General features: G+C 40.2%; 1 protein-coding gene across 6 annotated transcripts in view; it reads left to right on the forward strand.

The window, feature by feature from the left end:
• ACTN2 (actinin alpha 2) overlaps positions 1-15,540 on the forward strand; it is a 104,862-nt gene that overhangs the window by 64,448 nt on the left and 24,874 nt on the right. For all 6 annotated transcript variants that reach the window (XR_003095951.1, XM_025213603.1, XM_006016362.3 and 3 more), the window contains 5 exons: positions 3,218-3,303; positions 5,078-5,170; positions 5,838-6,068; positions 6,981-7,128; positions 9,263-9,413. Coding sequence is in view for 5 of the 6 variants with exons in the window: in XM_025213603.1 (XP_025069388.1) it covers positions 3,218-3,303; positions 5,078-5,170; positions 5,838-6,068; positions 6,981-7,128; positions 9,263-9,413 (709 nt within the window). In the remaining variant the exon portion in view is untranslated. The remainder of the gene's footprint in view (positions 1-3,217; positions 3,304-5,077; positions 5,171-5,837; positions 6,069-6,980; positions 7,129-9,262; positions 9,414-15,540) is intronic.

Raw genomic sequence — 15,540 nt, forward strand, 5'->3', positions numbered from 1 at the left:
AAAAGATAATCCCATTTCTTTAAGTGTTTAAAATTTAATGCAAGTAATTCAAGGATACTCACAGTTTTAAAACGTAGCAACATTGCTTGATGCTGGGATTGAGCTTTTAGAAAGATAATTCATATACTCCTTTCCAAATGTACAGTTAGCATTTGGCATCCCACACCAGAGACTTAGAAAATTAGTGTTTTCTTTTTATATTATTTTAATATTTGTATAATGGTGAGTTTTAATGAATAGTTCCATATTCAATCCTCCCTTTAAAATGCTCTATAGAATCTTTCTACAGATAATATTAATACGATGTTAAGAGACTTGCATAGAGCTTTGTGGAAGTATGCGATCTGCTGTATTTCAGGTGTGAGTAACACCAAAAGATAAGAATTTTTTAGGCTGGTTCAAGTGTACTTCTTTAAGCACATTAATTCTGATTGGGTGCCTTGTCAGGTGATCAGCATTAATGGATAGAATTATCTGAAGTGCTCAGCCTTGGCCTGTCTGCTGCTATTGAAATCAATAGGAATTGAATTAAGCAAGTGTTAGGAAATCCAACCTGCAATCACTTCAGTGAAGAGTGTTTTTAGCATTGCTGTCATGCTTCAAAATCCATTGTCTCTTTGCCTGGTAATATGATTTGTTTTAAAAAACAGTAGATTCTTTTTACTATAAAATTGTATGCATCTACCATCTCTTTTTCATAGATGTAACTCTCTCTGTGGTTTCTCTTCATATGCAATTTGAGAAACTTTGTTTAACTTCTTTAAATATTGTATCTCATATCCTCTTCTATACCTTGAGAGAGAGAGAGAAAAAAAAGTGAACTGATTATGAATATGTGAATCTGCTGATATGTGTGCCATCCATTTTTAATTAAATTTTATAATTTAATATGCTCAATTTTTAGATTAATTGATTATTATGGTAGAAAAACTTCAAATGAATATTAAAATTGTAATTTTTTCTTTTGATCTTTTCACATCATTATTATCCCACTCTTACAATGGCCTTGCATGTGCATGGCGATTGTTTGCAGTTAATGCTAATGACACTCAAAACCCTCTACACTAATAACCAATGATCTTCTGCCATATCGGTTACAGAGGGCTAAAAGGACCATCATTATCAATGGATCCAAACTTCAAGCATATCCTAACCATAGTTTTAATGACGTATTCTCATAGTGGTGACAAACCCATCAGGCTTTCAAGTCAAAGGGTCAAACTCTGCAATAATTTAAGACAATATTTACTGAGAATACAGTCAAAGGGTTAAACTCTGCAATAATTTAAGACAATATTTACTGAGAATACAGTATGACTCAAGAGCTGGTAGATTTGTTCTGGGTTGCAGTAGCTCACATATTCATGTTATGCAGGTGTCTGATGCATATCAGTATCCTGTCTATTCATAGGAATGCAAGAGCAGGGCACATAGTACAGAAGGATGCTATGTTAACATGCTTCACATGTACCTCTATGTCATATCAGTGCATTAGGGTTAACTCTGAAGCAAGTCTAGTACCTCATGTGAAGTTACTCTGGCTTCACACTGATGCAAAACAAAAACAAAAATGATTCCAATAGGTTTGACTTTAGATCTGGCAACCTTGCCTGCACCTTTTGAAGGCTTGGATCTCCAACAAAGCTGCACAACATGGCAGTGCTGTTCTGTACACTCTGCTGAGTCAGGTATTTTAGCATTTCACATAGAGAAATTGATACTGTTTTATGTGTCAGTTCTTAAAGCCTGAGCGCCAGAGGACATCAGGAAAAGGAAACAAGCTGAATAATGATGAATTTCTTTTTAATTCAGCATGTGAAATGACATCATCATCTTCTGGAATGATATTGTCATTGGACTGAGTGGTTAACCACTCTTCTTCTTTCTACACAGATGTAGTAAACACTGCCAGACCAGATGAAAGAGCCATTATGACTTATGTTTCCTGTTACTACCATGCATTTGCTGGGGCTCAGAAGGTGAGGTTGTAGAAGATGGATCAGATCTCACCTTTCACTTTCTGTGGGGTTATTGGCAGCTTTACCCTTCTGATCTTTTCCCCACTAGCTCCTTGAGGAGCCTTTTAGAGCTGAGCAAGACCCTCATTTTCTGTTGCCTCATTTTCTTTGTGAGCTCCTGTCTTTCTATAGTTGGTAGCCATATAGCCAGTTGTTTGTTCGCTAGAATCATACCTTTCTCTCTTTATTCTGTATATTTACCAATAATATCCAACAGGGGCATCCTTAGTTGGTTGATGAACTGGATAGTAGACATACTTGTCTCCAGTTGAAACTGTGTATTGACTTGGACCAATTTTAAAAAGCAAAATAAAAATAACAAACTCACAGGGAAATAGATATCTCCAAAACAATTCAGTTGCTTTTTTTTCCTCTGCTGGATATTATTCATGCTACTGTTGTCAAATCATAACAGAAGCTCAGAACATGAATCCTTTTCTTAAGCTCTCTGGAATTTTTAAGAGTTAACATTTTATGGTAAGTACAAATGTGTAGAAACATAAAATGCTTGTAGACACAAAAATCACATATAGACTTTTTGGAATATGGATTGGTATCATAGTGAAAAGAGTAAAAATAATTATAGAATTCTACACAACGCAAATGCCATTACCAGTAGTGGGCTGATACATAGTATTAAAAAATAACAGTTGTCTTCTAGGGCAGTTCTTCTGGGGTCAAAACAGCTAAAATTTAGTGGGCTATGTAAACCCACTTCTTACACACCTTAGCTGACAGGTCACATTATAAGTAGATAAATATGAACCTGATCCTGCAACTCTAACTCCTCTAACATGATCATTCCTCTAACATGTGAGGAATTCTTATGCAGACAGATTGTGCAGTTAAATTTAACGTCATTACTCCTCTGAGTAGTAATGATAGCAATATGTGTGCAGGATCCAGTCCTGATGAAAACATTGATGTGAAAACATTTCCTCTCTCTGTTTATGTAATTTCAGTTTGAGTTTTAATGTACTAATTTATTTTTTTTTTCTGCCAGCACCAGTAGATCTAACAGATGATTTATTCCATCTTTGAATAGTTTCTGAACTACAGAGCATTGGGCAAACACTGGCTTAATACAAAAAACAAGAACTGCAAGGCAGGATAACAAGCATATTGCGTGTTCTTTTGTTCACCTTGTTTTCTACTCCTCGATTTTTTGTTTTGTTTTTATTTCTCCCTCCTCACTATAGATATTGTGAACACTCCCAAACCTGATGAGAGAGCTATCATGACTTATGTCTCCTGCTTCTACCATGCTTTTGCTGGAGCAGAGCAGGTATTAATCAACTGTCCCTTTGTGTTGCTGGGCTTTTTGGTTTGCTATTTCTGAAGTCCATGAGTGTTTCACATAATTTAGGTCTTTGCGGTTTGTATTAATGTTTGCAAGTATTGTCTGAGCACAAATGCTTGTTTGTAACCCACACTTGAATCTGACTCAGCTAAATGTTCTGTAGCAAGTTTGATCTTTTTTTTTTTCTCCCCTTTTTTTAATTCAAATAAGCATTCCCATCTTTCTAGCACCATCTCAGTTGTGAATGTCTTTATTTAGGTATTTCAAAAAGGTTGTTTTCATTTAATCAAGATAGAGAGAAAGGTACTTGAAAATCTATTTCAATATGTCAAAAGGCTGATACACTTAGTGGAATTTTCAGCAGTACTGAGATGCCTGAGTCCCTTTGACACCAATGGGATCATTTATGGAAGAAAGTGCTATTCCGCCTGAGTAAGAATAGAAGAATGTCATCAGCATGCTGGCCATATGGATCCCTTTTAATTATAACCAGGTCATTTCCCCCTACATTGCTTCATATACTTCTAAATCAGAAACAGACGTAAGCCATTTTGCTGAAAAATGTTTTATGACAGCCGATAGCTGATGTTTCTTTCCTTCTCAATTTAGGGGGTAACTTTTCCTTTCAGCCTGATAATTATATCCTGGTTTATTACAGCATCACCAGGTGGTGCTAGCATCACCTTACTAAGGCATGCATAGGTTCTTCTTTGCATAGCTGAGGTACATCCCCTGTGTTAATTTATCCAGGAAGAAAAAGTAGCCACATGAAAAGGAAGCACTAACTCAAAACCACTCCAGGGTTTTTCTTTTTACCCAGTTTTCATGTTTTGTTTGTTCTTCAAAACCATTTTTTTCAATTAAAAGGCCAAAATAAAGGAGTAAAATTTATTTTAGTAGTGTCTACAGGGCATGATAGTGAATTAGTACCCTTTGTACTATGTGTTTTATGCACATATAATAAAAATATATTAATAGGTTTAATAATCTATACTGGTGTTGACGCAAGCAATAGATAAAGTAAATACAATTGTGGGAAGATGAGGTAAACAGAGGAAATAATCACTGTTGGAATGATGAATAGTAGCATCAGCACACCAACCCAGACTCTGGGGAGTCTAGAGTTATGATGCCATAATGGTATCTAAACTCCTGTTCCATACAGGATTAGGATCTCTGGTATAGCAATCAGCTGCCACGTACACTTAAATAAATACAGTGTTCCTTTGACTCCAGTGGAGTTACTCCAGATTTAACTTGCATAAAAAGGTAGACATTGAGCATCTATGCATATTCAGGTTCTTCCACAGACTGAGTGAATTGGGCCTTGTAAAGTATTTGGGGCTGTTTTCCAGTATCGCTAACAGACCTAATAATATTCTAGCGTGATTTTTTTAACCTAATAATTTAACATGCACAATGATCTAAACCTCTGTGTAAGTAAGTTATTAATTACTTGTTAATTATAGTGTGAAACTATGTGTCGCATTATAAACTTCCCCATCTAGAACAAATTCTATAGGTACTTGCTCCCTGCTCACCTTGTTGCAGGCAATGGAGTTGCACAGGGTGTCGAAGTGACAAAGCTGTCCCGTTAATTCTGAGAAGAATAAAGTGGTACAACAATAAGCACTGCATTATTTATTTGCAGCAGTCACATTCGTCTTACTCCAATTTTGTATCCGTTTGTGATCGAGACTAGAAACCCTATGGTAAATGTGGCGGCAGACATGTTCTGTTTATTTGTTGTGTTTTACAGGCCGAGACTGCAGCTAATCGGATATGCAAGGTACTTGCTGTGAATCAAGAAAATGAAAGATTGATGGAAGAGTATGAACGGCTAGCAAGTGAGGTAAGGAAAACTGTCTTCATAACACATGGGTATTATGTTCATGAAACATAGGTGACCGTATGTTCATTGAATGATTTGTAACAGATCACTGTTAAAGTATTGCAAAGGCGGCCTTCAAAGAGGGAAGTTTACTTAATAGGGCACTAGCTTAGGATTTGGGAGATGTAGGTTCAAATCCCTGCTGTGTTATGGACTTCCTGTATGCCCTTTGCAAGAATATCTGTGTCTCAGATAGTTCTGCTACTGTAAAATAAGGATGTTAGCAAGCACAACTCACAGGAGTGTTGTGAGAGGAAGTATGTTAAAAGGGTTGTAAAGTGATCAGATGTTATAGTAACATACCATGTAAGCATGCGGGATAGACAGACCTTTGAGGATTTCTACGTTGGGACAATAAAAGAACTTCTGGCACACATCTTGAATGCATTGTTTGTTTTAGTTTGAAAAGTTTCTTCCCCTTAAACCGAAAATATTAAGATAATTTTTTTCCTTAAGAAAAGTAGCCAAAATGACTAGTCACTTCTAAAAATCTTTTGCTTTGCTGCCATGAAATAATTGTTTTTGGCAAGAATAACGTGGTAGGGATAAAGGCCAATGGGGTTTGTACATTCAGGCTTTTTGGTTTTGTTTGTCTTTTGGGTTCTAATTGTTTGCATGGGTTTGACAGCTCTTAGAATGGATTCGTCGCACAATCCCTTGGCTGGAAAACAGGACCCCCGAGAAAACCATGCAGGCCATGCAGAAGAAACTAGAGGACTTCCGAGACTATCGTCGCAAGCACAAGCCTCCCAAAGTCCAGGAAAAATGTCAGCTGGAGATCAACTTCAACACCTTACAGACAAAACTGAGGATCAGCAATAGGCCGGCCTTCATGCCATCAGAGGGGAAAATGGTTTCAGTAAGTTAAACCAGAGGCCCATATTCTTTTGTTGTTGCTATTGGGATGGTCAGGGATATCTGAATATTAACATTAACAAAGCTAAATTCAGTGATCTGTTTGAAGGAAGGCATCTGTTGATTTGTTGTAGTTCCCATACATTAGTTTTTTTCTGTATTTTTCAGCATTCTTCATCAAATTGGTCCTTGTTCCTAAACTTTGGAGACAAGAACAGTTTCTAGAAAGAATTCTCATCTCCTGATAAGTCATGAGTTTCCAGTATATTAGCTGATGAATATAGCAGATTTTTATACTGCACTTAATCTGATGTTTCAAGTTTTATGAACATTGCTTAAAAGTATGCCTAGCTTTCCCATACCCCTCCACTGCCTCCCCCCTGAGATTGCCAGCATAGCTTAGTTTTGGTGTCTGTAGTTCTCTAAGGGCTCACAAAATATTCTTTTCATGCATGTGCACACACATGCATACAGTATTTTCTTAGCTGTCAGCACAATACATACTGTACATTGTTTAGATAACAGCAACATGAAAACGTGCAAATTGATTGTTTTGTCACTGTCAGCTTCTACAAGCAAGGCATTTTTGTTTTGATAATGAACACCTACTTTGAGGACACTCTGAATTATCTGCAGTAGAAGGGCAAGGTGTAAAATATAATGTAAAATATACGTGCAAGAATTAAACAGATGACAGCATGCAGTCCTTTTTTCCTGAGCAACAGTTTTTTGCACCCATTTGTACAGATTTTGCTGGCCTGGTTTTGGGGGCCTATCATTTACATTTTGGACATACATTTCCATTCTGAGAGCAACATATTAAAGTCTTGCGTGGTCTGTGACTTTGGGTAAAGACATGTGAGATGCAAGGTAAAAATGAAAAATTTCCTTCCTCCCTCCCTCCAACATTTTACAGGATATTGCTGGTGCTTGGCAAAGACTTGAACAGGCTGAGAAGGGCTATGAAGAATGGTTGCTGAATGAAATACGAAGGCTGGAACGACTTGAACACTTGGCTGAGAAATTTAGACAGAAAGCTTCTACTCATGAAACTTGGGCATATGGTAAGTAGACCTGGCTTAAAGTGTTTCAGATAGATCTAAAATTGCTGGGTATTTGCCAAGCAAAAATTAACTGGGAAGTTATTTGGGTAGTTTTCCAAACCTCAATTTAACAATGATGACCCCAAAAGCTTTGCGCTTTCTGCCCTACAGTCATCATTTTAACTCATAGGACATGAAGTTAATTAAATTTACCGTTCAGTTACATTGGCTGAGTGTCTAATGGAAAACTAAAGAAAGTCTTTACACATACTCAGGTGCGGGGAGAGGGGGCACTTTAATAAAGTGGCTCTCGGGACCCACTTTAATTAAAGCACCCGCAGTGTCTCATGTATTCAGTGTCTCACACTTCAAAATGGTGGCAGGGGCACTTTAACTAAACCTTGTTTGATGACCTTTAGTTAAAGCACCCCTGCCACTATTTTGAAGTGTGGGGATGCTGAATACACATGACACTGAGGCTGCTGGAGTGTGCTAATTACTTCCACTTTAATATTCTTACCTGGTATTTTTATAGAGATCACCTCATGATTTGTTGCTGGTGCCCAGTCTCTCTTGTTGTTTGCAGCCTGGGCTTGTGACAAGTCAGTCAGGGCTGCAGTGAGTCCAGGAAGGTTCTAGGTACAATTTTAGTTAACAGCAACATGAGGTCCATTGAACATCAGGAAGGACAAAGTCAGTCTTCTACTTTAAGGGCCAAACAGAACTACATCCAGGCCATGCTTGAGCCAAAGTCCCAAAAGCAAAGCTAAACTGAACAAAAGAAGAAAGGGAAAACAGCCTGGCTCTTTCTCTGGGCTTTTTAAGATCATGGCTGCTCACAGCCAGCCAAAATATTGCCCCATGAATAGAGATTTTACACATTCAATTCTTTTCTTATTTAATCCTTGTCCCAGAGATTTTCAATTCCCAAATTCAAGCCTTTATGTAAAATTCAGTTGAAGACTTTTAATCAGTTCAGTGTCAAACTTCTAGCTAAGTAATTCAGCATTTGAGTATTGCTGGATCATCACAACAGCTGGATATAAGTATTATGTCAATTTACATGATCAGATGCTCAATCCTATCCTGAGCTCAAGTTCCCAGGTTATAGTTCTCTGTCCCAGTACTGGCCCAGGCTCACCTTAGAACTCTTAGGGGGCTGTGCTAGCTTTCAGAGCTGGCATGAGGTTGATTAGGGACCTTACAACACTAGAGTATCTGTGTAATAGCCTCTATCATACACAACTGCCTCCATTACTTGCGCCCAGCATGCCCTTCATCCCTTGCACACAGCCTTTGCTGGCTCTTTCCAAACAGAATTTAGTCATACTGCCTGAGTGGACCACGTGTAGTTGTTAGAAACATACAAGTCAATAAATGACTACCAAGGAAATACCAGAAGAGAAATGCTACGTAGAAGTCCTAAAAGCCTACTTAATGAAAATATACTACCGGTGACCACAGACTGTGACTCTGGTCCAAGGGAAATTTACACACAGATACAGGAGCATATATACAAGCAAAATAATGATTCTCTTTTGGTCTTAAAAATCTTTGACTCTATGGATTAGCATATTGTAAAAGGAGGCTAATTCAGAGAGGTCAGTAAGTTTTCTGTATTTTCACTTTAAAAATCAACAGCATTTAAAAAGGCAGCCACATGTCTCAGTCATTTTTGGAGATTTTGGGGGTTTGGGACCTGAGTTTGACAGAGATTAATGGATTTATTACTAAGACTTGTTTTGAATATAGAGATCTGGTGTCTGGTTTCATAAGCCAGGTCAACACTGAGAAAAGGTTTGCTTGCATAACTACTATAGATGCAGCTTACACCAACAAAAAAGAGCTTTTCCTAGTAAGATTTATTTATACCACTTTAATGAGGGAAGTAAGCTACCCCAACAAGAACACTCTTGTGCTAGTATAATGGGTCTGTGCAAGGCTTTTGCAGGAATAGAGGGTCACCCCTAAAAATCACACTCCTAAACACCATCACTCTCAGCAGCAAAAGCAGTTTTGTCACCGATCTTGGTAGGGCCAGGATTTCACCAGTGCTGGATTTTGGATCAGAGCAGCTGCACCTCAATTTATGGACATTGTAGTAATGAATTAGGAGCAAGTGAGCAAGTGACTGCTCCTTCTATGTTATTTGTAGGCAAAGAGCAGATCCTACTGCAGAAGGATTATGAATCAGCTTCGCTGACCGAGCTCCGGGCTTTGCTGAGGAAACATGAAGCTTTTGAGAGCGACCTGGCTGCCCACCAGGATCGAGTGGAACAGATCGCTGCCATTGCCCAGGAGCTGAAGTATGTTCCATTTAGAGGCACACAGCTGCTGACATTTAACTGATAAACGCTTTCCAATAAATTCCATAGTGTCATAGGTACAATGTAAGAATGCCACAGATAGCTTCATAAGTACATTATCTGAACTGGTCACTGAAACCTCTCTCTCTCTCTCTCTTCCTCCCCTTCATCTAAATATAGACATACAGATGAATGTGGTTGTTTGAGGGCAAACATTTTCAGTCTGATTTACAGTATGCTTTTCTTTCTCTAGATCTATCAGTGGGTATCTTGTTGTGGGGGGTGGGCAGTTCATGTGAGCTGCTGGGAGACAAGCTGTGAAGCCATTGTCATAAATTACAACTGTCATTTTATTTCCATATACACAGTCTAGATTGAATATCCCAAGATTATATATGAACAAATTCTTACATTGATATAGCTTGCTGATCCTTAGCGAGAGTGCTATAGCATACTGGGGTGCCTTGAGATTCTTTCAAGGGTGATACACTGTGTTAGCACTGGTAGGTGTGCATACATGATTCACAAGATAATTGCAGAGACTTCAAGTAGGAATCCATAGTTTTAAAAGCATTCTGACCTGTTGTGATCTTTCTGGGCTCTTTGCAACAAAAGATTTGCTCCAGTATTTTTCTGTAGTCAAAAAACAAGTGAAAATTAAGAGCTGGCATTTTCCAAGGGGTGCCTCACGTCTGAAAAGGTTGGAAACCACTGATGTGTCTCATTCCATTTCAAAAGGTTTTACATAAGTACACAAATTTGTGTTCTATCTGTGTATAGGCAGTCTACTTTTGTTTTTGCAATTCTCATTACAATAATGTCTGAAGACTTCACAGTTGTTGACCCACTTATTTTCAGAATACACCTGTGAAGTAGGGAAGTGCTAGTATCCTCATATTACAAATGGGAAAGTGAGGCACACTAAGTGACTGTGGGAGTAGGGACTTTAACCCAGGGGCTCCCATATCCCAGCACGCCACCCCAACCCAGACCAGAACACACAATTATAACCTATTCAGATGGAGAATGCAATTAGGCGAAGAGTCTAATTTCACTACACACAAACTGGTTCTACATTACAGGCATTTGCTGGCATGTCTGCCTGTGGATCAGAAGTGTGAAGAGGTGTGTGATCCCTGTGCTGTGCAGAAGTGTGAAGCAGTGTGTGATAGCAGGAACCTAAACAGCAAAATGGAAGTTTTACTGGCATACCTTGTTTTGCTCCTGGGGTGTAGTTTTGTTCTACTTGTACAAAGTGCAGCTTTGCTGGTACAGTTGTACTCACTCTAGGAGTACTTTGCCAATATTTCTTTATTGGTAAAGCAATCCTGGTGTGAACATAGCTTTAACCACTTGCTTAATTTTAAGTATGCTGGTAATCTCACTGAATGTAATGTTTTTATGCTGGAACTCAGTAGTACTATCTCCATGCTTAAAATGAACGTGCTTAAATATTTTGCTGAATTGCAGAGCAAAACTATAAATCCAACAGTAATCACTGTGGACCTGTGATTAGAACGAGATTCTGAGAGTCGGGACATTCAAATGCTGGTCCCATCCCTGCCACTGACTCTCTGCATCATCCTTGATGAGTTTCTCTTTGATCTCTGTGAGTTTGTTTCTCCATTTCTTAGCTAGGTAGAATACCCATTGCACTGAGTATTGTACAAAAAAAAAGCATTTATTTCCATTTTGAAAAAGGCCACGATTTTAAAACTTCATTTTGCATGGGGTCCAGTTCTGCTTCTATGATCCTGCTCTGCCTGCCTTCTGAACACTGGGGAGTCTTACCCGTGTTTATGCTCCTGAAGAAAAGTCTCCAAAGAACTTGTCCATGCTACTTCCCTATTGCACCCAGGAATTCTTCGGGGAAGTTCACCTCATTAGCTGATTCCCCCTCTGCCAGGGCTGAAGCAACTTATAGCCCTGAGAAGCTCAGTCACGGCAGAGAGTTTAAGAATGGCTCTGGGGACATGCTCAGAACCACTCAGCTAGTCATGCTGATTGTTTTCTGGAGAGCAGGCCCATGAAGTAAGAGTGAGTTAGTATGGCATGCTTCACAGCAAGCTTCAGTAGCTCCTCGACACTAGAGAAGAAAATGTCTAGCAGTTTCTAACTCTAGTTTTGCTCCACAAGCATAAGAAATATTGGAAATTTGGTGTAGACTGTCTGACAGCCATTGCTATTATTCTTAGCACTGTACCATCTGCCTCTGTTGTATGAAAGGTCAGTTGACCATCTTTGTTACAGCTCCAAACATCACTATTAATGCCAATGGAGTTAGACTGGAATGAGCAACAAGGTGTTCTCTTTGAAAAGCATCCTTTTGATGGACAGAGTCAGTGGTGCATCTTCTAAGTCTATATTTTGCAAACTAGAAAAGACCATGTCCAAGTGGTTAGAACAGGGGCTGGATGGGAGTGAGAAAGAATACACAGGTTCCCTTCCTAACACTGGCATTAACCTACTTTCAGTTGAACTAGTTCCTTCTTGCTTGGTTTCTAGAGATGCCCATAGGATACCACAGCTCCTGTTGACTTCAGTGATGTTGTACATGGTCTCCTTTGAGCATTTGTGAACTCAGCTGTAAAATGGAACACCACTGCCCTGCCTCTTAGGTGGGATATAATGCTAAATATGCTTAAAGCCCTGGGAGAACATTGAATGAAATGATTGTTGTATAAATGGCAAGTACTCAAGGAAATGGAAGTATTTTTAGGTGCTGATTTTAATAATGTAATTGGAAGTTCCTCACAGAATCCTATTTCAGTCTCAGTAGCGGTATTTCTTAGAAAGACTATGTGCCTAAAATATGCATGTTAAGAAATATGAACTTGCCCGTTGAAGTCAATAGGGCATCTTTCTGTTGAATTCTTTTGTCATTGGTTCAGACCCTTACAGAAACCAGTATTGTCCATGTCCACGGTCCATGGCAGCACGCCTGCATACCTTTTGGTAGTCATCTCTTGGCTGCCTGATGTTTCTATTTTGATAGAGAACAATTGCTGAGTGCCCTTGAACTGTACTTGTTACAGTTCAGTGTCAACTCTGATATTTTCTGCTACAGCAGCTGAGTCCACTAAGAGTATGAAGATTAAAGTTGTTAAAAGCTTGTTGATTGATGGTGTTTGGATGAGGGATGTGAGTGTGTGTGCACGTGTGTGTGTGTGTGTATGTGAGAGAAAGAACAAATTCATTCTGGTTTAGATGTTGTTATGCTGTTATTCTGTGCCAATCTGGATAGTCCTGGAAATCACTGCCATGAGACATAACAAACCTTGGATAGGATGCTATTTAAAACCCAGGGAAAAAAACAGGGATTTCCCATTTATAAATCTGTAAATGTTATATATATTTGGGCTAAGCTATATGCCAAGGTGCTAGTAATTTATAGTGCAATGCAATGATTCTAAGGTGTTCAGTTATGATCAAAATTTTGTAGTATATTTTCATGAGTAAATAACTCCCTTTGGCTCTGGGCATATGAACAATTTACTCATGATATGAGGACAGGGCTTTATTGTATGTCAGCTACACTTCAGTAACAGCATGCTCTGATTATTTAGGCTAAGTACAGATGTTCAAGAAATCCAAGACGGAAGCACTCTAAGTATCACACTTTACTCAAAGTGGCTTAGATTAGTGTGGGAGCAGACAGAAATGATATTAGCCCATGGTGTGTGTGTAGGGGGGGAGGGAGAGGAGGAAGCAGGCTGTGCTGGCCGCGGCCACCAGACTGAGAGCACTCCCACATGCCTTGCAGAAGGCAGCCAGAGCAGCCCCTCTCCCCCACCAGTTGGCGGCTGTCAGTAGTAGCTGGGGAGGAGGAGAGGAAATGCCCCCTCCCCCAGCTTGCTGGCTTAGGTCTTGGGGAGGGGCAGGCTGAGTCCATGCAGCTTGGTGCCTCCATTACCCCCACCTACCCCCAGTTCCCAGTGTGATGAAAAATGGCACAACCTGAAGCTGCAGCTCACAGCTGCAGCTGGGGGAATGGAGCCCGTTTGCCATGCATACCTGGCCCAGTCTCCTCCAAGATCCAAGCCGGGAAGCTGCGGACCTGCATGGCATGGAGCTCTTTCCTTCAACCCCCCTGCCTGGCCATGCAGGAAGGAGGCAGAGCCTTTTCTGTCTCCTCTCTGTGACAGCTCTGGGGTGAGGCTGGGCTGGGCCAGTGCTCAACTAGAGCAGATGTGCACTGGCCAAAGCTAGAAACCCATCCAGTGAGAGGCCCCAGGGATTCCAGCATTGTGCAACCTACCTTGATTCACAATGGGTTGTGGTACAGACATTCAATAAAGGACTCTAACCTAAAGTGCTTTAGTCTGATACCATATCCACCCAGGGTTAATTTAGAGCAGGATCTGCCACATTTAAAGTGCTCTATGTACTGTGAACATCTGTACATTTGTTGAATGGTAAGTGTAACATCTGTACCTAGCTTTAGTAAATGGAAACTAAACTGTGGGCCTTGTTACATGTTGCATGTTGACCTGCTCATATGTTAGTGCTAGGTTGAGTTTGAAACAGTCACACTTTAAGAATAAAAACCTTCTCTGACTGTACCCCACCTGCACAGCTGTGACTTACCCCTAGAAGGCTGGTGAGCAGGGGCCTGACTAGGAGCTACAGCTGTGAATTGACACTACAGGGCTGGTGAGCCAGGACAAGCTTCTATCCCTGCTCTATGTGGGGGGTGTAAGTGTGGTTTGTGGTGGAGAGGGCAGGAACATGAAGCTGGGAGGCAGAGAATTAATGGGATGGAGTGGTTAATGAAATAGGAGGTGGAAAGGAAAAGGGGATGGGGAAAGGGCAGTGAAATGAAGGAAGTCAGTCACTCAAAGAAGATCTGAAAAGAAGTTAAAAAAAAGAATTTGAAAAGACAGAAAGAGGAAGTAAATTCAAGAAACTCATTTTTTAGAAAATTGGGATTTGGGATTGAGGCATGAGGGACGCTGGTCATGCTTCCTAGGGTGGCTGGGAGGCGGGAGCAGTGAGGAAAGGTACTTTTGGCAGACTTACTGCCTGGGAAGGAAATTCCAGCTCATGGGGACTTTATCTGGCCTCCTACCTCCATTGCCCCATAGACTCCACTCCTGGACCTGTCCATGCTGTGATTTGGCTAGCTGGCATGTGCTGTGCAGGCTGTTTGCACAGGGTACACCCCTGGGGATGGGAAAATAATACCCCCAGGAGTGGGAGGGGAAGTAAAGTTCAGGGGATAGAAAGTTTCTCCACACAGAAGAGGAGGGGAGGGGAGGGGACACTGCATTGTGGGATGCTAGAGGACTGCAACTTGAGCAGCTTGTCTGTGGGGAGTGGGCACACATTCATAGAACACAAGCTGGGTCACATGGATTAGAGATAAGCCTGCCCTGGAGTGGCGTGACTTGAAGCTACCTAAAGTGTGCTTAAAACTAGTTTCAGGTGTTAATATGTGGACAATCCAGGGTGGGTTGGAGCTCCAGGAGCTGCCTAAAAATAATGTGTAACAAAGCCCCTGTAGTAACTTAGCCTTTAGCAATTGTGGTGCATCTTCTCTTTACATTAGGATAAGGGCACATGGGCAGTTACTACAGAGCAGGTGACATGCAGTAAAGCCCCTCTTTCTTTTACCCTAAATTAAGTTGTTTGCATATATCCTCAGTTTAAAAACTTATTTTCAGCCAAAAAATGTAGTTTCCGACCTAAATAGATCAGGAGAACCTTTCATTTCTGGGAACCAGGGTTCAAATAGTGCTTATGAGCAAAGTGAACCTGACCCTGAACCAGGAAAGTGCCCAAGCATTTACTTAACTTGGCTTTTGTGACAGTACTTATGTACATAAGCTTACGTGCTTTGTTGCATCAGAACCATTAGGAGGTCAGCAATGAGACAAATTTGAAGTTTTTTGGAAACAAGTTGTTTTTAGATGTTCATACTGCTAACTTTCTTACTTAGTTTAAAAGAAGGGTGGCTATTGGTCAGTGAAGTCATTGATTTACACCAGCTAACGATCTGGTCCATTATTTTTAACCTGGTAGTGTTCCTCTAAAATGAGTGTCAACAATCAGATTCTTTTCCCTGTTTGTCCGTATAACAAGTCTGTAACATAAACTGGCAGTCTGCTCGACAAAAGCCAAAGGAAGA

The sequence above is a fragment of the Alligator sinensis genome, unplaced genomic scaffold, assembly GCF_000455745.1.
Source record: "Alligator sinensis unplaced genomic scaffold, ASM45574v1 scaffold93_2, whole genome shotgun sequence".
Taxonomy (NCBI): Eukaryota; Metazoa; Chordata; order Crocodylia; family Alligatoridae; genus Alligator; species Alligator sinensis.